Source organism: Coturnix japonica, chromosome 19, assembly GCF_054131305.1.
Source record: "Coturnix japonica strain WE chromosome 19, WE-NBRP24, whole genome shotgun sequence".
In the NCBI taxonomy this organism is placed as follows: Eukaryota; Metazoa; Chordata; class Aves; order Galliformes; family Phasianidae; genus Coturnix; species Coturnix japonica.
The window spans coordinates 10,842,827-10,861,902 of NC_140681.1; the positions used below are offsets into that span (position 1 = coordinate 10,842,827).

At 49.6% G+C, this 19,076-nt stretch overlaps 2 protein-coding genes across 15 annotated transcripts; one reads left to right on the forward strand and one right to left on the reverse strand.

The window, feature by feature from the left end:
• Window positions 1–822: 822 nt before the first annotated feature.
• TTLL9 (tubulin tyrosine ligase like 9) lies at window positions 823–10,207 on the reverse strand. Of its 10 annotated transcripts, none has more exons than XR_014936001.1 (13): window positions 10,070–10,207; window positions 9,770–9,984; window positions 9,331–9,442; window positions 8,186–8,371; window positions 6,690–6,758; window positions 5,992–6,082; window positions 5,666–5,706; window positions 5,492–5,574; window positions 4,559–4,617; window positions 3,517–3,713; window positions 1,898–2,011; window positions 1,298–1,419; window positions 823–950 (listed from the first exon to the last, which is right to left on the reverse strand). XR_014936001.1 is itself a non-coding variant. In XM_015882027.3 (13 exons), the coding sequence occupies exons 1-13, from the start codon at window positions 10,082–10,084 to the stop codon at window positions 880–882; spliced, it is 1,380 nt and encodes a 459-aa protein (XP_015737513.1). In that variant the 5' UTR covers window positions 10,085–10,207; the 3' UTR covers window positions 823–879. The 10 variants fall into 10 exon arrangements, 6 of the variants coding, with proteins under 6 accessions (XP_015737513.1, XP_015737512.2, XP_032304447.2 ...); XM_015882027.3 differs by having other exon boundaries at window positions 5,492–5,579; XR_014936004.1 differs by lacking the exon at window positions 5,666–5,706.
• Window positions 9,880–17,190, forward strand: DUSP15 (dual specificity phosphatase 15). Of its 5 annotated transcripts, none has more exons than XM_085520435.1 (9): window positions 9,880–10,011; window positions 10,608–10,694; window positions 10,857–11,017; window positions 12,755–12,788; window positions 14,793–14,875; window positions 15,251–15,300; window positions 15,634–15,708; window positions 16,071–16,242; window positions 16,355–17,190. In XM_085520435.1, exons 3-9 carry the CDS (start codon window positions 10,997–10,999, stop codon window positions 16,565–16,567), a joined length of 648 nt encoding a protein of 215 aa, XP_085376561.1. In that variant the 5' UTR covers window positions 9,880–10,011; window positions 10,608–10,694; window positions 10,857–10,996; the 3' UTR covers window positions 16,568–17,190. The 5 variants fall into 5 exon arrangements, with proteins under 5 accessions (XP_085376561.1, XP_085376564.1, XP_085376562.1 ...); XM_085520438.1 differs by having other exon boundaries at window positions 9,886–10,011; window positions 10,889–11,017; XM_085520436.1 differs by lacking the exon at window positions 9,880–10,011 and adding an exon at window positions 10,285–10,402 and having other exon boundaries at window positions 10,889–11,017.
• The last annotated feature ends 1,886 nt before the right edge of the window (window positions 17,191–19,076 follow it).

Genomic DNA, 19,076 nt, shown 5'->3' on the forward strand with positions numbered 1-19,076 from the left:
AGCTGTGTGTGCCTGTGGTATTAAAACTGAAATGAAACCCCTGCATCTGAAACACGTCAGGAATCTCCTGAGAGATGCGTAGGGAGGAACAGAAGGCAGCAGCGTGTTTGTCTCAATGGGAAAACACAGGCTGCTGTCAAGGTGGGAGCCAAGAGAATACAGAAAAATAAGGCTCTCAAAACAGGATGATAGAATAAAATGGACACATATTAGCAAAAACTGCAGCTTGAACAGGCTGGATTTGGCCTGTAGCAATGGGATAACTGATTTAAGTCATAATAGTTTTGGCAGAGGTCATAAAATCGGCTCTGGCTCTCCAGGTAGCTCATCTGCTCTCCATTTCAGGCTTAAGTTAGAGATGCACAGACTGAAAGTAATGTTAACTTAGTATCTGAGGCACCTTACATCTGTTCTGGAAGTGAATGGCAGTACAGTGCCAAGCACCCGTGTTATAACTGCACTCTTACATAACCTGCATAGTACAGCCAGGAAATGTGTCTAACGTGTGATGGCAAGGTTATTTTTACAGTATCGTGGCAACAGGTTTTATGATCTGACATGTTTCCATAGTAGTAGCAGCAGAAGGATTAGGTGTCTGCCTTCCCCAAAAGCTTCGCTTTGCTGCTCAGAATGTGTTCAGCTGCTTTACTCTCTCTATGCAGAATGCAGGTGGTCAGCCAGCATCACCTGCAAGTACCTTGTCAGGCACCGTAAGATACTTCATTCAATCCTGTCACTACTTCCCAGCTGAGGGAAGCCTTCAGAAACAAGGTCAGCTACCTTGGGCTGAGACAGAGTGAAACGTGAACTGCCACTACACAATAGGAGGAAGAGAGACTTTATCTACAATAATCTCCCAACCCAAGCTTGAGATCAGCCTTACGCTGTCTGCTGCGCAGGAAGATCCCCAAAAAGCTCTTTCAGTTGTTTCTTCCTGTCGTTGAAGCAGCCTGCAATGAAAGCATTAATAGAGGAGGTGCACAGGACCTCACTTTACACCTTGCACGAGCACAAAGGGCAGCTGCCCACTTCCAATTGAAGTTGTTTTATTTACGAACTACAGCCAGCAATGACTGCAGGTATACTAACCTAAGTACTACCAGATAAACTCCAGACACATTAGCCTCTCAGAGGTATGACTTCAGAATCCAAGCACTGCTTCATAGTGCTTCATTATGGACTCTTGTAAGAGTCAGTGTTCCCTGTTCTCTTGTTCTTGAGTGAAAGGGGTGTGCTGTCCTCGTGTTGAGGAAAGGATGTGAGCAGGGCACCACACCAGCACTGGGTGAGTACATACCTAAGTGTGTGTTGGCCACGAAGTTTCCATTCACCAAAGCACCCAGGTTTCCTCCTCTGCTGACCGGCCCATCATTCCATATCAGGTCAAAGCCACCAACACGCTTCTCCTTCCCAGTCAGCCTACAACATACATCAAATACAAGTATTGAAGTACCAGAATAATGACAATTATCTACCTGTGCACAGGAATAAACGCCTGGTCAGAGACAGCTAAACAGCTGAAAGCAGCGGGCATCTTCCTACTATAAATATCCAAGGTTAACGCAGTCATAAAGTCAATTGATGCAAGACTAGCTGCTTGGAACAGAGCACTCCAGAAGCAGTAGGTGTGGGAGGCACAGTGCAGAAGGAGCCCTAAAGCGATTCTTGCACAAGTCCCAGCTCTAACACTGACTCCATTCCTCTCACAGCACTATGCTGGTTTGTTTTCTCCACTCTAAAGTAGGGGTACACCTTGCTTTGCCCAGTTCTTGGAAATTCATTATTTAACAGCTATAAAGCTTAGCACCTTCCAACCAGTTGCCAAGACAGAGAAGCACAGAATGCATAAAGACAGTAATAAAAACCTTTATAGAGGGTAATAAGCATCTTTGCCCACCTGCCCTCCATGTCCACAACATGAAGCGTGTCTTCAAGCAGGTTATACTTGAGTTCATAGTCTTCCTGGCTACTGGCAATAAGGGAAGGTGATGAATTTACCTCCAGAAGCCAGCTGAGGAGACATGACAGTAAGTTAGGGAGAAACAGGAGGTTTTACCAAGGGCTCATCTAACAGAAACATCCGTCCACAAAAACATGACAGTGCCAGCAGGCACGAGTAAGCGTGAAGCAATAGGAAATCTAACCCCAAATCTCTTTCCCACACATTGAGCCAAAGAACATTCTGAGCTTATTGCAAAGTTTCTATTCCTGTTCTCAATGGTAATAAAGAAAAAGAATCCCTCCAGCATCCAGAAAGACGTGCAAGTTAAAACCAAAGTCTAGAGAAAGCAGTAAAACATGGAGGATAAATCACAGAAAAAGCACTAACCCATTTTTGGTGTAGGAATGCAAAAGCATCCTAGGAAGTTTGATAGCACAGCAGTATTCCAATGGCTCTCCTACGAGAGCTGCATAAATGAGGCAAGCAGCAGGAGTGGTATCTAAGCACTGCAATGATATCAGTGACTTTCAGTCCAATCCACCACTTGGATCTGTTTCCTAACCAACTCAAGTCACTGCAGCTCCTTGTGTGCAGGCTGCCTACACAATACCTTGGTCTGATCCGGGACCAGAGCTGAGCTGTGTTTATTTGCCCATGTGAAGTAAAGCTGTCCCAAGTGACACCACATGAAATGAGACCGATGCTGACAAGACGTGAGGCTGTCACAGGTATCCCAGCTACAAAGAGCATCATCAGCATAAATCCTATCTCAGGGATATTTCCCTACCTATAGTACTACTTGCACTTTACATAATTAAGGCTGAAAGAAGAATCCAGCTTGTCATTTCTGAAGCACTACCGGCCGTTTCTATTTCTCTGAACTGACACAATGACAAGTCAGTCGCACTTTCGGGTTCCTGCTGTTGCAACACTTGGGTTGCACATTGTAGCAGATAAAAAGTGAAGAATTTCAGCTGAACTTTGAGTGACTCAGACTGTTAGAAGAGCTGTATTGAAGAATAATCTAAGTAGAGTCAGATTATGTTTTAAAGTTTCAAGGTTCTGTTTTCATTTCTTTTAAACATTCTCAATTCCTATACAACTTCTTTCTCCACAATTAACAGAAGGTGCCTCTTGCCATTGGGGCCCCTCTTTTAACCATTGTAACACAGACATGGGATATGTTTTCGTGCCAGCAGCCTCACAGTGGTGGCTGGACATCTATTATCACTGCTGGGACACTGCTGCAATATACATAAGTGGGAGAAGACATGCTAGCAACCCTCCCATCTCTCACAACTGCTGTGATACATTGATGTTTTCAAGGGAACTTATTACAGAAACAACCAAAATAGCAGGTTTTCACAACACAGCACAGGAGATTTAACAACTTGATGTGGTGCTCAGCTTCCTAGGTATAAAAGCTCCCTGTTTCACTTGCAGACTGTTCCTGGTCTGGGTCACTTGCAGCCAACTACCTTCAGGATGCAGAAGTGTCCAAGGTGTCCCCACCACCCCAGGGAAAGCAGCTGGCCTGACACTATAATCCCTTTTACATCCATTAACACCCTTACGGTTTCAGGTTCTGATCGATCAAGATGTCGTAGCCATAGAGCTCGAAGCAGCGTTTGTCACTGATGATCATTTTCCGAACACTCTGGAGGCTCTTGATGAAAATGTTATCCATATCCGCAAAGAGAACTTCCATCAGTCCTGTTCCATGTTTGGCAGTCAAGTACTGTCTGAGCTGCTGAATCATCCACTTGCAGCCCTGAGAGATCCAAATACAGTTACATTAAGCTGCTCCCAACAGATGACCACACATTTAATCTGTGATTTTTTTCAGTCACTCTATAGTCTCTATAGCCAAGCAAAAACTCTCAGTAAAAACCCAGAGACCAGAAGGCAAGGGCTACCAACTCCACAGTGGAATTAAGCAATTCAAGCTTGGTTATTTTATCTACAAAGGAGAGAGAGGAGGAGTTTAAAAACAGTCTCCAGGTCCCAGTCAGAAATCCTCAGAGAGCAAATGACCATCTTCTACCAGCATGCTGCAGAGACCCTCCTTTCCATATAGATGGAATTTATAAAAGGGAACAGCCTATAAAATGGGAAGTTCAGTGCAATCCCCTTCTACTCTCAAATGCTGACTTTCATTGTGGATCTACCAGGAACCTGATATCTCATTTAAGATTATTTTCTCCCTCTTTCAGCAGCCACCTTTTCTAACAGGAAGCTCAATAGTGACAGTTGTGCGTAGCATTGGTAAACTCATTGTAACACTAAAGCCTTAGAAGTGAAGGACTAAGCTATAAGATGCTATAACTCAGATAAGTGCCTAAGCAGAAAGCTCATAGAATTTAAGTCACAAACATCAGCCTTATTGATGAGCAGACAGCTGCAACACAACAGTTAAAGCAGAACGCTCACCCAAGCTCTCTCCTATCAATGAAATCCCATTTACAGGTGTCTGGAGACAACAGCAAATTTAAGTGGCTGCAGTACATGTCCACAGCATGGCAGCTGGCACGATGAGGTCAGCTTGCTCCTGTCTGCCAGACAAGCCCCACTGGCAGGTGCTGGGGGAGCATCCTGCAGGCACTGCTACTCACTCACCTTCTCAGGATCGTAATCAGGCGCAGTCCTTTGCACTGCCACATTGGTGAGATGAACATCTGGCATGAAGTAGAGATAAGGATCAAAGCCAGACAGACACTGAGCAAGTAAATACTGAATTCTTACTCTAAACCAACCACCTTTGACTCAGTCCCAATTAATTACCTCCTCTGTAATCAAAGGCTTCAGCCACCTGAGCTTATATATAGCACTGCATGATGATATCTTAGTGAAAATTTGAGACATAAAAAAATACCAAAACAAAGTAACCAAGAGAGGTATTTGGAAAATGAAGAAGAGGCCACCCTGAACTAGCAGTATACTCCATGTTTGGCATGAAGCTCTTCACATAAGCACACCTCCAGACCCCAGTGCACCCCCACCCCATAACAGCTGCTGCACCTCTGGGACGGCCTTTGATTGTTCAGAGCAAGCATGAACTCTGCTGAACTTTCACTGAGAAAAGTGATGGATTTTCCTGTCTCCTAAGCCATCAAATTAAGGTAGGATACCATTTGGGAAGATGTGTTAATCAAATAAAAGCTATCAAACTTGATACAGTAAGAAGCGTGATGCATAGGAAATCAAATAGTTCTGTCCCATGAATCACTTTGTCCTTATGTGTGCTGAGGCTAAGGAAGAAGAAAGGCTGCCAGAATTCAACCGCTAACAATAAAACCAGGACTGACATTTCAGCATGGGTCCTTAGCTGATTTGTCCAACTGACATTTCCAGTGATCTGGTGACACCGGTCTGACAATGAGAAAAGACAGAAGAGAGAACGATAGCGGCAGCAACAGGACAGGAGAATCCTGTATATGTTTGCTGGAGTCACAAGTAATAAGATTTATCTGATACGTCTCATACTAAGCAGCAAAATTACACACCCCTATTGGTACCCCTCTTTATAGCTCACACAGACAGGTAGGATACAGTGATCATCTATACTGTTCAGAGTGAATCGCATACTAGAGAAGCGAGCAAATCCATCTCTGTACAACCAGGCCTTCAGTGGGCTGTACTGGGAGAAAAGGAAGAGAACAACTGAGAACTAAGACGGAAAAAAAAACCCAACCAGTTCTGATATAAACAGCAGTTTGCACTTACAGATGTCACTAGAATATAAACTCTTAAGTCAAACTTTCGACCTACAAAGAACAGAAAAATATCATATAATCCACCTGCTGATACAGCTACCTCGTCTTAGATGCACTTAACATCAGTTTCTATCTAAATATACACACAGAAGGACTGAAATTCACATTTTTAGTCACTTTATTGGGGGCTTTGTGAACATTTATTTAAGATTTAAAACACCAGCAGGACAACTACACCAAGTCAGTGGCAATTCCTTTCTACCCAGTAAGAACACCATAGGTTAGGATGGCTTTCTCCCTACACTGGAAAAGCAAAGGCTTAAATGGGCATCTTACCTCCTATTAAGTATGGATTTTCAATGTATCGCTGAACGATGTAAGTCTGTACTTGTGTTTCATCCTTCTGCTCATTCGTGCGGACACCGTCCTGTGGGAGAACAAACATGCAGTTCATCCTTTCAAGGCTGTATATGGGAAAGATGGTGAAAAAACACATTTCTTTTTCTGGAAGCCCTGTCTCCATTTCAGATGCCAGATCCCAGACAAAGCATGACAGCAAAGGGACCAGCACAACAGGAAGACGTTACAAAAGAGAAAGTGCTCACCTGCCTCTGAAGATCCAGGTTCACAACAGAAATTCCATATAAAGGAGGGATCTCCAACCAGAGATCCTTCCCCAGTGGCAGTGAGCCCTTAAATGAGGTCTAAGAGAGGTGCAGCCAGGCTCCACAGCTTCCTGTCTTACAGCTCAATTGCTTTCATCTGAGCTCCCAGGGCTGAATGGGTCCTTTCCCCAGGCGATCAATCAGTGATTCAGGCCATGGCTCAACAGTTACCATACAGAAAGCATCCAACTATTGGGGGAGATGTGCAGGAAGGGACTTACAGTGAAGAGAGCAATAGTGAAGGAATATCACACAAGAATCAGCACAGGAAACCAGAATAACTCTTTGATGGAAAGAGAGGGATGAAAGTACAGAAGAAGAACTAAGAGTCTGTTGGGCATTCCCCAACCAGAACAGAGCCATGCTCACCATTTTCCAGTCGAAGATATCCTTCAGTTTTCGGAACAGAAAAATCCCTTTACCTTGTGACCTGCTAACCTACAGCATGGAGAAGCCAAGTTACTTAGCGTTAGGATTTCCCACTGTCCCCCACAGTTTCAGCACAGAAGCCCTGCATAACCCGATTCATCATTTGTTTGCATGCAAGCACATTTATTTAATGTTATGAGGACAGGCAGAAAACGAAGGGATCTGATGAGAGCTCTCTAATGCTGAACACTCAGATTTACAAGTGTTAGGAGAATTCCTGGTAGAAAGGGCAGAGCAGGCAGACAGCCTACAGGAAAGTCCCACAGAGACGAATAAACAAACTCTGTCACATGCTTGCAGAAATATATCTAACACAACATATGTTGTTGGGAATTTTTTAAGTCACACTTAAATCTGTGTATGCTACAGAAGAACTTAATTGAACGGGGAAGTCATGAACGGTGTCAGAGAACTATAGCAAGCAAGAGCAGAACGATCCTGATATTTCTCAGAAGTGCCCTTACGATAAGGCCTGACTTGCAGCATAAGGCAAGTTGTTCCACCCCAAACTTCTTGCCAGACCTTCTGCACAAGGCAACGCATCTGTCCTCTCACAAATGAGCATATTTTCAATTATATGCCATGGCTCAATACTCATGACGTTAAGAGACTTGAATCACCTTGTGGAATCAAAGCACTTCTCAGATTCATGTCGTATTGTTGTGTTTCCTTTAGAAATCACAGTTCCTCCTTGGTTCCCAGGACACTGGTCAAATTGGAATAATGGTGAATGGAGCAATCTCCATGTAGATACAGGCTTTGTGGGACAAACGTGATTCAGAGCACAAGGCTGCACTTCATGGTAGAACATGGAAAAGCTAACATTAACAAAATCCACCCCAGCTTGCACTCCAGGCTGCTCATGGAATCTTCAGTAATCTCTCAATATTCTCAGGATGAAAGTCCACTCAGTAAATTGGCTGGATTTACAAGGGCTGACATTTAACATAGTGGGATTTCCTTGAAACCAAACAGATGTTTTCATAGCTCCATCTTTGGGGGCTGCTCTAGAACACTGCTTAACAACAAGCCCAATTAGACAGCTGCCCTGCACACACATGCGTTCTTGTACACCTGCAGCTGAACTGAAACATTTAAGAGCATAAACTTGGCCATAACCACACAGTGAGAATCCCTAGGAGCACAATCTGTTCTTCCACAGAAAAATCCAGTACTCTGTGCCCTCGGTACTGAATTTACTTTGGCTCTACAAATAAACTGAGCTGATTTTCAATTAGTGAAATGAGCTGTAACACAAGAAGGAATTTCTGGGTAGGACACGTTGGCCAGGAAACCAGCCAGAAGCATTGTTGCTCCTAGCTACCCTGCTACATGCAGTTCTTCCTGTGGATTTCCTGCATGTTTTCCTCTCCTTCCACAGAATGAAGGCATCCATTCATCTTTGTCTCACTTGAGGTAAGCGATGGTGCACTTACCGGTTTCATGATCCAAGTGCTGCCAGGCTTCTTGCGAAATTCTTCCACAAACAAATTGTACTCTGAAGGCAATTCAAAGGTCTTTGGAAAAAAGTCACATCTTGCTGCCTCAAGCTTTCCTGCTTCTCTTTCTAACTGCTTCCGAAACCTCTTCAGGTTCCTTACTAAGTAGTTCTTCCGACTCAGCTGGGTAGAAAGAGAAACATAAGGTTAGGCTCAACAGATGCTCGTGCAGACTGGCTTGCTTTCATTGGACTCAAGATGCTTCTGGTGATGTCTGGGGACCACCTGTACTACATCTTCTGCAAGGGAAAAAGTAAATAAACACTATTGAGTATTGAGTGAGTATTAAAGACCCACTATTGAGAACTGCTTTTGCTCTGTGGCAAATAAGACTTGATTTCAATTTTCTATTTAATCTCTGCATGAACACAGGGAAGCCAGAACAAAGCAGGTCTCATGATCCACATGTTACAGTTTCTAACATACCCTTTCAATGCAGACAGACACTCATTTCCAGCACAGCTCCGCCCACAACTGCCCACACCAAAAGCTGCAGTCAGGTTCACAGGCACACGTAACTCAATCCGCTCCTGAGATTAATGCCTCTGTGGCACAACCAGCAGAGCTGGAAGTGTATTGGCTCTTGAACCGCTGCAGCTTGCAGGTGAGTGTTGTAAACCACTGCCAGTCTCCATTTACACTAACACTGGTGAGCACAGATGAACTTTTGCCAGGCAAATGGTACACACATGCATCTGATCTAATGAACTGGATCTGCAGGAGTTCCTGCTTCGCTATGTCAGGAAATGCACCTTTACCTGCCAAGGGGAAGGTCTGGACGTTAACCAGACCCCCTAACATGGTTTTGTTATTTTCAAGAGTCACAGATTTTGTTCAGTGTTTACCAAACTGGGAACACAGTGAAGCAAAGCATCGGGTTCCCAAGCAGAGCCCTTCCCAAGACAGGGGATGTTGACACATACTGATGGTTTATCAGAACGGTAAGAAAGAGGCCACTTTTCACAGTGGAAAACATTACCAGGTATTTCCACTCATAACTACATCCCATGGAAACTTACTGAGGGCTTAAAAACACCTCCCCAAACCCTCCTAGTTTCACTCCACCTTCGAGGGCTCCTTACCTCATAGTGATTTCGAAAGTGGCAAATGCGAACGTGCTCCTCCAAGTACACGTGGTCAAAAATCTCCCGAAGACAACTGACATCACACCAGAAGAAATCCCACTCCTCCTCGCTGGGGAGAAAGGGTCCGTGCAGAGAGCACAGCGCACGTTCACAGCACCATCACCACCTCCACCTGCAGCGCCGTGAAGCCTCTGCTCCCCTCCACAGCTCTCCATCCCCAAGCAGGGCTGTGGGATGCACTTCCCATTTTAAACGTGAGGTTAAAGCACACTTCCATGCCTGGCGTGGCTTATATGCTCTATGGACACAGTGGGGTGACACAGCTCTGGGACAGGCACGCAGCCCAGAGGCTCAACATCCCCCGGGACCCCCAGCTGCCCGTGCAGCCCCTCCAGGGATGGATGCAGGCGGAGGCCTAGCACAAAGCCACACTTACTTCCTCGCCTGCTTCCAGCCGGGCCGGCAGCGCAGCACGTCCAGGATGGGCCCGGAGAGGCCGCACTTGAAGCGAACGCGAGGACGGCCGAGGGGCGGAGGGAGGGGGAGCGGGGCGGCCCCACCGCGGGTAGCGCCGGCAGCGCGGCCCAGCTCGGCCCCTCCGTGCTCCGCCGGGCGCTGCTTTGTCCTCTGCGGGACGTGGGGAGCGGCGGCCTGCGGGGAGAGAGGAGAGGAGAAGCGGTGAGGAGAGACGGGCCGCAGCACCGGCACAGCGCAGGGAAGGCCGGGCCGTGCTCACCGCCGGCTCCGCCATGCTGCGGGCCCAGCAGGCCGCGCCGTGTCCACGGCAACGGCGGCGCAGCGCCCCGGGCCTGCTGCCCCTCGGGCCTAAAGGTCACCTGCAGGCCTCGGAACCACCCGCAGGCCCCGCCCCAGCCGCAGGGTGCTGGGTTGTGCTATGGGTGCCTGGCTATGGGCAGGGGTGTTGTGAGCTCATCCCCTGCCCTTATGGCACCCAGCTGCCTGTGGGGTGGGGGCAGCCAGTGACTGTGGGTGTCCTGAACGGGAGGCCAGGCCAGGCCCAGAGTCAGCGCTGCACCTTGCACAGCCACGTCAGCAGCACTCAGGGCAGGTGATGGCACTTCCCTGTCCCGTCAGTGCAAAGTTCCCTCCGGGTGGACGCAGAGTGGCTGTCACTGCCAGCCTGCTGCCCCGCTGGGCTATAGGGGTCTCATATCCCCACCACGTCCACAGCGAGGGCTGGCCATGCCAATGGGCTAAACAGACTGCCCTTGATCCAACGGGACAAAGGTTTTGTTCTTCTCTTCACACTGCAGCCTTGTCCATCCGCGCTGGCAGCAGACAGCACAGCACTCCCACACCACCGCTCAGAGGTGGAGTTACTCCTCCTTTGTCTCCTCCCGGTAAGAAGGAGCAGTCGGTGCGAGGGAGGCGGGTGCTGGGGAAGGGCTTCAGCAGGAGACGCAGGGGAAACAGGCGAGGTCTCTTCTGCCTCCTGCTGCGGCCGAGGGATCGGGCTTTGTGTGCTGCAATCGAGCCCCTCGTCACAAGCAGCTGTCCTGCAGGAGCGAGCTCTACATGACAGAAACCTTTGCAGGCAGCTTCCAGAGTGGGGACGGCAGCTTCACCTGGGGACAGAGAGGACAGTAGCATCGGGGACAAGGACACCTGCTCCCCGCCTCTTCCAGGGCACGTGCTGCAGACCATGGGAAATGGCATGAGCAAGGTAAAGGGAGCGCTGGGGTGCAGCTCTGCAGAGCTGGGTGCTGCAGGACAGGCTTGCAGCGCTGGAGGTGGGAGATGCTGGTCGGGCTCTGTTTGCTATGTGATGCTGAGCAGCATTATGTGTGCCAGGGAGCCACCACGCTGATGCTGAAACCAGTACAAGGCACAGCTGGTGGAAAAGCTTGTTTACCTGCAGGCTGGGCAAAATCAGAAGCAGACAGGGACGCTGTGTGAGGCTGCAGCAAGGGCTCATCCTGACAGCCGCCTCCAGCCGGTGCTGCTGGGGCATGCATGCTTTGAACAGGACTGCTGGGCATGCTGCAAAGTAGAGGACAGGAGGTCACAGCAAACCCCTCTGAAGGAGGCAGGAAACTTTTCCAACACCTTTAAAAGAAAGGCACAAGCTCCCAATTGCACACCACTGAGTTCTGTTAGACCCAGAGGCTGATGGTGCCACGCTGTGCTTGCTGGTGCAGTGCTCTGCATGGTGCTCAAAACATCGCTCAATGGAGGGGACAGGCTCTATTTCTTGGTTGTTTGAGCTTTTCCTTGATCACAGGTGAGCAGAGACATCTTCTTTAATAATCCTCTGCAACCTATAGGCACTCGTTATCTGGGAAAGTTTTCAGTGTTATAGATGGAGCTGCAGTGCCCCATTTTATTCAGTGAGGAACGTATCAGAAAGTTACTGGGAGCAGGAATGTGCCATTATTCATGGCTCAGTTTCCTGCCCTTGGGAGCTGGCCTTGCTAAATGGCTCTTTTACCATCTCATTCTCAGTGCACTTGCTGAAAGTTACAGGCACCCTGTCGATATAAAACTGATCTAAAACGTTAGGAATAGTAAAAAAAGCAAAACAACCTCCTAAAGCTGCTAGAACAATAAGGATGTTTTCAAGCGTGGGCAGTGAAATAAGTGCAAGCATTACCGTGTCTGTAGAAATCACCACAGCCCACCAAACATGCAGCACAGAGAAGCTGGAAGTGAACCCAACCACACACAAGTGTGCACAGGCTGTTAATCCTAGTTTTCCATAATATAACGTAGCTGAAGGTAGGAATGGATGCAAGGTATCTCATTTCTGTAATCTAAAGTACTGTTAATTGAGGCATTGTCAAGTAATTGCCTTTTCATCAAAAGAAGTGAAGTTTCTCAAGGCAAATGAATTAAAGATACAGCATGTAGAGCAATCTGTCCCAGGCCTGTTGGAAACAGACTCCTTGTAGAGCAGAGCAGGGCTGGGGCTGTAGGAGATCACATCTGATCACTCCCTGCTCTACCAGCACTGGCCAGGGCTATTCTGGATCTTGTCCTGCTGCTTCCCTGGGTACTGCTGCTGCTCCAGGCCTTGACGCAGTGAGGTGACAGCAGAGGGGTGATTTAGGCATTCGTTTTAATGGCAGGACTTTTGCCCTTTTGACTGAGGCCAGGCTCACCCTGGCTCAAGTCCCTCTGCAGGCTCTGCTTCTGCATCACAGACACTGCTGAGCAGCTGTGCTCAGACCATACCCCAGTGTGTCATCAGCCCCATGTGCAGGAACCTGTGTCCATGCAGCTCTGTTGGGGCAGGATTATGTGCACAAGACACAGCCAAGCCAGCAGCATGGGGTGGGATGGAGTCCAGGGGAGGGAAAGCACATAGTGAACAGAGAAAGGCAGACGGGAGAACCTCAGTGCACGGGGTACCATGGCATGTGTTCAGTGCTTACAGACTGACATCTCTCTCTGTGTCCTGCAGATCCTTCCTGGCCTTTACTTGGGAAACTTCATTGGTAAGCAGAGCCCCATACTGCAGAGAAGCCCCTGCAGAGTTTCCCTGACCTCATGGTCTTGTGCTGCAAGGAAGCTCCCCACCTGCATGCCTTTGGTGCCTGTGTCTGTACTGCTCCGGGTGGGCTGTGCTTGGTTTCCCAGAGCTTGTCCCAGCTGCTTTGGGAAGACTCAGGAACTGCTTATTCCTGCTGATGGATAAAAGCTGCTTTTCATCCTGTTCTCTCTATCACAGTTTCCCTGAGATCTCAGGAACCCTGGGGCTGAGCAGGGCTACAACCTTGCTAGGAAAGGCCCCAGCAGATGCACCTCTGTTGTGACACCAAGGAGAGCAGGGACATCACTGTTTGAGAACAAAAGCCTCAGCTTCCCCATGTTTTAGCAGCCAGGCAGAATGGGGCTGCACACACTTGGGTGTTGCTCCCACAGGCCAAGTCACGTTCTGACACCAATTCACTGTTATAATGGATTTTCACTGTCAGTCATTCATGACTAAGGACTGGCATCTGCTGTGAAAAAACAGCATTTATCAGAGCTTCTGCCTTCCCAACAGCTCTTTTGATGGCTCAATCCTGGCTGGAAGTGCTGAGAGCATTCAAAAACACTGGCATGAATTGCCAAGGAAACGTCTTGGAAGTGGTGGGGCAGCCTGGCTGGCAGCAGCCTGCCACGAGAACACTCCTCAGCATCCAAAGGGAATGTATCTGGGATGAGGGCTGGAGGAGCTGCTTCTGGCTGGTACTGTTTGGGAGCCTTGCAAGGAGCACATGGGGAGGACCCAGCTCCAGACCCATTACAGAGGTTACTGCAAGCAACCACCAGTGTCTGGGCCTGGCCAGATGCCACCAAAGCATTGCTCCACCAAGAAATTCAGGGTGATGACAGAGATTTAAGGCCTGCTAAATTAAGCTCTGACAGTTCGTAGAGGCATTTTCTCTGACTGAAAGCATTTTCCAGCCATAATAAGCCTTTATAATCATGTCACTAATTGCTGTCATGCTGACTGCTGGACTCAGGGAGGTGATGGCTGATGTACGAGTCCATGGACAGAGGGTCCCCACCTCCTTCTCCTGCATGCACAGCATGGGCTCTAACATGAAGCACATCTCTTGAGGCTCATCACTATTAAATATTCACATCATGCCATTAGCACGTTGTATTTCAGATTCCTGGGCCAAACTTTTACACCACTGTGAAGTTTAGAAACCCAGAACCACAAGAGAAGAAAATATTAGTACCCATCTCCAGCAGCCTGTGCAATATCAGCTGGTCATGTCATGAAAGGAAAACAGCTACAAAGCTGCTTAGCCAGCAAGATGAGCAGGCTCTGCTCCCAGAACTTTTGTGCTAGACCAGTGACCAGAATCACAACCAGAGGATGCTGGAACGTTAGTAAAAAGTAGGTCATTTCCCCAGAAAGCTGAGTATACCTGATCTCCATGCATACAATTGCAGAAGGATGCACGCAAAGCGTTCCAAATCGCTGTTGTTTTCTGCAGATCCCTCTGGCCATGCCTAACAGCACTGATGTGAAAGGCTGCAGCCCCGCTCCTGCAGACTGTAAGATAAAGCAGATCAGTCAGGCTGCAGCAGATCCCCTTAGAACATGTGTATGTGTGGAAGCAATGTCAACACAGGGCATGTTCTTTCCTCCCTAAGCTAGTGAACGAGTAGAGGCAAGTGCAAAGCTGTTTGCTTGCATAAGAGAGTGTTTTCCCATGCAGAAGTGAATTTTCACCCAAGCAGCAAGGTCAAGTGCCTTTGGAGGGAGTAGGTCTCTGTTTTGGTATCCCTGGGTTTGCATTCCCTGGTTTCCAAGAAGTGTTTGCATAGTTGCCTGTGCCTGCTGTGTTACCAAGTGCGTAGATGGATGCGGGGGGTGTAGTGCAGCTGTTCCTCCAGTGCACAGCTCTGTGCTGGTTTGTCTGCAGGAGCACAGCGGACGTGCTTGAGGGAAGAGGAGGGTGAGAAATAAATACATGCTAATATCAAGTTTTATCCTTTAGATGCCAAAGACCTGGAGCAGCTAAGCCGGAACAAGATCACCCACATTGTGTCAATCCATGAGTCTCCCCAGCCCTTGCTGCAGGTAGGATTCTCTGCCCGATGCCACCATGCCGGTTTCTGCAGCTCTCTCCATGTTGCAGCATCTCCCCCTTCCAGTTCTGAGCATCCCATGGCACATCCACCTCTCCCCAGCAGCAGTCCCAGAGGAATGAGGCAGCCCCTCTGCTCTCTGAGAAGCTTGCTGGTTCATGAATATAACCTGGCCTTGAATGTTGATGGGAAGATTTCCAGCCTTTCCCTCAAGCTCTCAACCCTCATTGCTCTTCCTGCTGCAATGCTGAAGGGGAGTGAGGCCCCATCCCAGAGCAATGCTGTGCTGTGGGAACAAGACCCAGGTGAAGCACAGGGGCAAGGACACTGGTGGCTGAACTTCTCTTGTTCCTTTTATGTCTTGCAGGACATCACCTACCTCCGCATTCCTCTGCCAGACACACCTGAAGCCAGCATGTGAGTACTCAGAGAGGCCAGAACAATGGGATGCAGAGAAGGAATGAGCATCCCACCTGAGAACCCAGGCAGAGCTGCCCAGAGAGCAGGGGAAGGCACAGAGCTGGCCAAGAGCAGTGGCGTGTTCAGAGTGTGATCAGCCAAAGAGGGCTATGAGCCTTTCCCTGGGAAATGGGCTCTGAGCTGCCTGGGTCTCAGCAGTTGGTGATGGTGCCTGTAAAGAAACAGTCATTTATTTTGGTGCTTTGTCCTCAAACTCTGCACCACCTGCAGCCTAAAAATCTGGTTCCACACCTGTAGTCCTTATTCTGCTTGTTCTCTTTTTCCTGCTAGCAAGAAGCACTTCAAGGAATGCATCAGTTTTATCCACCAGTGTCGCCTGCAAGGAGGGAACTGCCTCGTCCACTGGTAAAACTTCTTTATCCACGTTACACCATGTTCTCCATGATTTGAGGATCCCCTTTGGGGATGGAGAGCTACTAGAGAGGGGCAGCTTTTTGCTGCAGTTGAGTGAGTGGGAAGGGAGCAGTTTGGGGCAGACTTCCAGGCAGTGGCTGCTGCTTTCACTTCCCCTGGGGAGCAGGGTGTATTTATAGACACTGATCGAGAGGACCTTGGAAGGGCTTTGGCTTCCCAGAGAGCTTGTTCTCTGAGAAGAGGAACCAAAATAGCTGAAGCACAGGGGTGGAAGAAGGGGCAGGCATGGGGTCAGGGCAGCAGCCAGGAGCACACACTGCAGTTGGTAGCCAACATGCTCTTTCCTTTGCCAGCCTGGCTGGGATCTCCCGCAGCACCACCATCGTTGTCGCCTACGTCATGGCTGTCACAGAGATGAGCTCTCAGGAGGTGCTGGAGGCCATCAGAAGCGTACGACCCGTTGCCAACCCCAACCCCGGCTTCAAGCAGCAGCTGGAGGAGTTCAGCGGCAGCGCAGCCCGCAAGGTGGGATGCAGGACAGAGCAGGGACAGTGAATCAGATCCCTTCCCTACGCCCCCTGCTTGCAAGCTTGGACTCACACTCTGACGCAGGCTCTGCTTCTCCCTCTTTCCCCAGATGCGCAGACACCTGAAGCAGAGGTATGGGACGTCCCCTTTCAATGATGAGGAAGAAATCAAGGCCCTGCTACCAGCGGGGAGAGGAAGAGCATCACGAGCAGAGGGAGCTCGGCAAGGACTGGTACCACGAGCCAGGGACATCAAGAGCACTGCTCCCTTCCTGCTGCGGGTGAAGAGGACGTTCTCCTGCATCCCAGCTTGTCTGAAGTGATCCCAGCCCAGGTCACTTCATGGCCTGGTAAAGACTAAGGAGCTGCAGCAGCAGAGAAATGCTGCATCACAGAGCCACAACGAGCCCAGCTCCTTCTCCTCTCTGGGTTCAAGCGTGCCATCTTCTGTCCTGGCTTTCAGCTATTGGGGGAGGGATTCATTCACACTGCTGTACTCTGCAGGGTCAGCCCTTTAGTGCCTGGTGTGTGGGGGCAGCTGGCAGAAACACAGATCACAGCTCCCAGTTCGCTGTGGCAGTGACAGACAGGGCTTCCCAGCACCCAGGTGATGCTGACAGCAGCTTTAGCACTTCAGCAGCAGCTGCATGGGCCTCAGGGGCACACAAGGTGCAGGAGATCTCGCTGACTCCTCGGGGCACTTTTCCCACCAGCAGCAGCAAGCTTCCAGAACCGAGGTGGCTGCAGTGCAGGGGCACATAGGAGCATTAGCAGTTAATCATGCTGTACTGGTGCTCCAGGCCAGCCAAGCACAAGCCTCGAGCAAGCACTGCAGCTTTCAGTGTTCATTGCACCGCATTCCCACCGATCCCAGGGCACAATCTTTAAATGGTGGGAAATAAATGTTTAACCTTGCCAGACCTCACTAAAGCAGAGCCTTAAACCATTTGGCTTAAATACTTTCTAACATTTCATGCAGACTGACCCGCCTGGGACACAGAGGAGGAGCTGGGGTAGAAGGTTCCTGGCGTAGGGTGATTCTCTTCTCCCAGCCAGATGAGAAGCCTGTGTTGTTGTTGGGGGCCTGGAGGGCAGCTACAGCCCCACAAATGCAGTTTGGAGTTATGTGAGCAGCACCCACAGAAGCAACCCACATCTCCAGGTTGCAGGGCAGAGGTTGCTCACAAGAGCCCTGCTGCTTCTGTAGGGAACAGGGCTGTGTAGCTGGGCAGGAGCAAACAGGTACTTACATGGATACTGTTCTGCTGTACCTTCTTTGCATCACAGAGCTGGAGCCTGCTGGGAGCTGCAGGAAGGCTGAACCACACCAGGAGCTGCAAATCCTGCTCTTCCCCAGCTCTGTGCTATTAACCCCTGACACAGTGGCAGCCACAGGTGGGGATGATGCTGTGCTGCCCATGTGGGCCATCAGCATCACCTGTGCTGGCTGCTGGGTGTCCCAAGGCCCCATTACACTTGCAGGTGCTGCATGGGGTGCATGCAGCCATGTGGGGTACCTGGCATGGGAGCTCTGCCACACTTTTGGGCACCCTCAACCTCCCATTCACTTTCATTACAGTAACTTAGCACCACCCCACACAGCTTCTGCAGACCCCTGCCCCACTGCTTCCCTACTTCCTCACCCCACAGTCAGATGTCAGGGGGCTCCAGCCCAGCACTGCCCAGCACCCCCACACCCAGACGTGCTGCATTTACAGCCAGGATTTCCTGGTCCATGCAATAAACCCACACCAAGGCCACGTGCAGAGCAGCAGCACCTCCAGCTCCAGGTCTGCAGCGCTGCAAAACATTTATTTTGGCAGATCCGGTTTGCACAACTGGAAAAATACAGACAAGGGCAGCGTTAGATGTGAGTTAATGTTTGACTCCTTTTAGAAAGGCATTTCAGCATTAAAAGAGGAAGGGTTAAGCGGCTTCACCTTCCCTGTGCAGTGAGTGGCACAGCAGTGGAACAGACTGCTGAGCATCTTCCCTCCTGGCATGTTAATTGCATCCCCTGAACCTGCATGTCACATCTATGAGGAGTGGAGAATTCCCCGGCTGACAAGGGCTGATATGGCCAGGCTGGGTCTGCCTGATGAGCTGAGATTAGTCTGAGGACTTGGAACCTATTTGTGCAAGCCATCAAGGTGGCAGCAGCCCCTTGGAACCATCTCATATCATGAAGGAGTGATGTGAATCCTCCTCTGCAAAACCCCTGGCCCCTTTTCATGGAATAAAGCACCTGGATCACACCAGTGAGGGGTGAGGAGGGGGCCAGGTGCTGTCTGTGCCCCACTGCCCTGTAAGGGCTGGAACGGGGCTGGTGCTCAGCTCACATCTGAGTCGCTGCTGGAAATCCCTGTTTGTGGTGGGGAGGCCACAGCATCTTCCTGTGCTCTGTGTCCCTTCCCAGTGACCCCAAAACACTGGCCTGGTCCAAGCAGAATGTCTGTATGCTGCCAGGGCCAGCAGGCTCCAGCCCCCTGACCCCACACTGCTCTATGCAGTGCTGGCACCTGGCTGTGCCCTGCGCCACGTGGCTGTGCCCCATCCCCACACCCTGTGGGAAACCCCAGGGAGGGGAAGGCCAGATCCTGGCACTGTGTCACCGCTTATTCATTTAGAGGATTTCCAGCTCAGAACAACCCTGATTCTGGAAGCATCGTCTGCAGCACAGAAGTAACTTTCTCTTACTCAGAACTGGAAATGAAACCCAATGGGGCGGTGATGGAGCTGCAGCATCAGCCCCCCCAGACACAGTGCACGGTAGAGCCATCATCACTGCTTGCAGCAGCTCGCACCAGCCTGGCTCCATGGTATCATATAGGT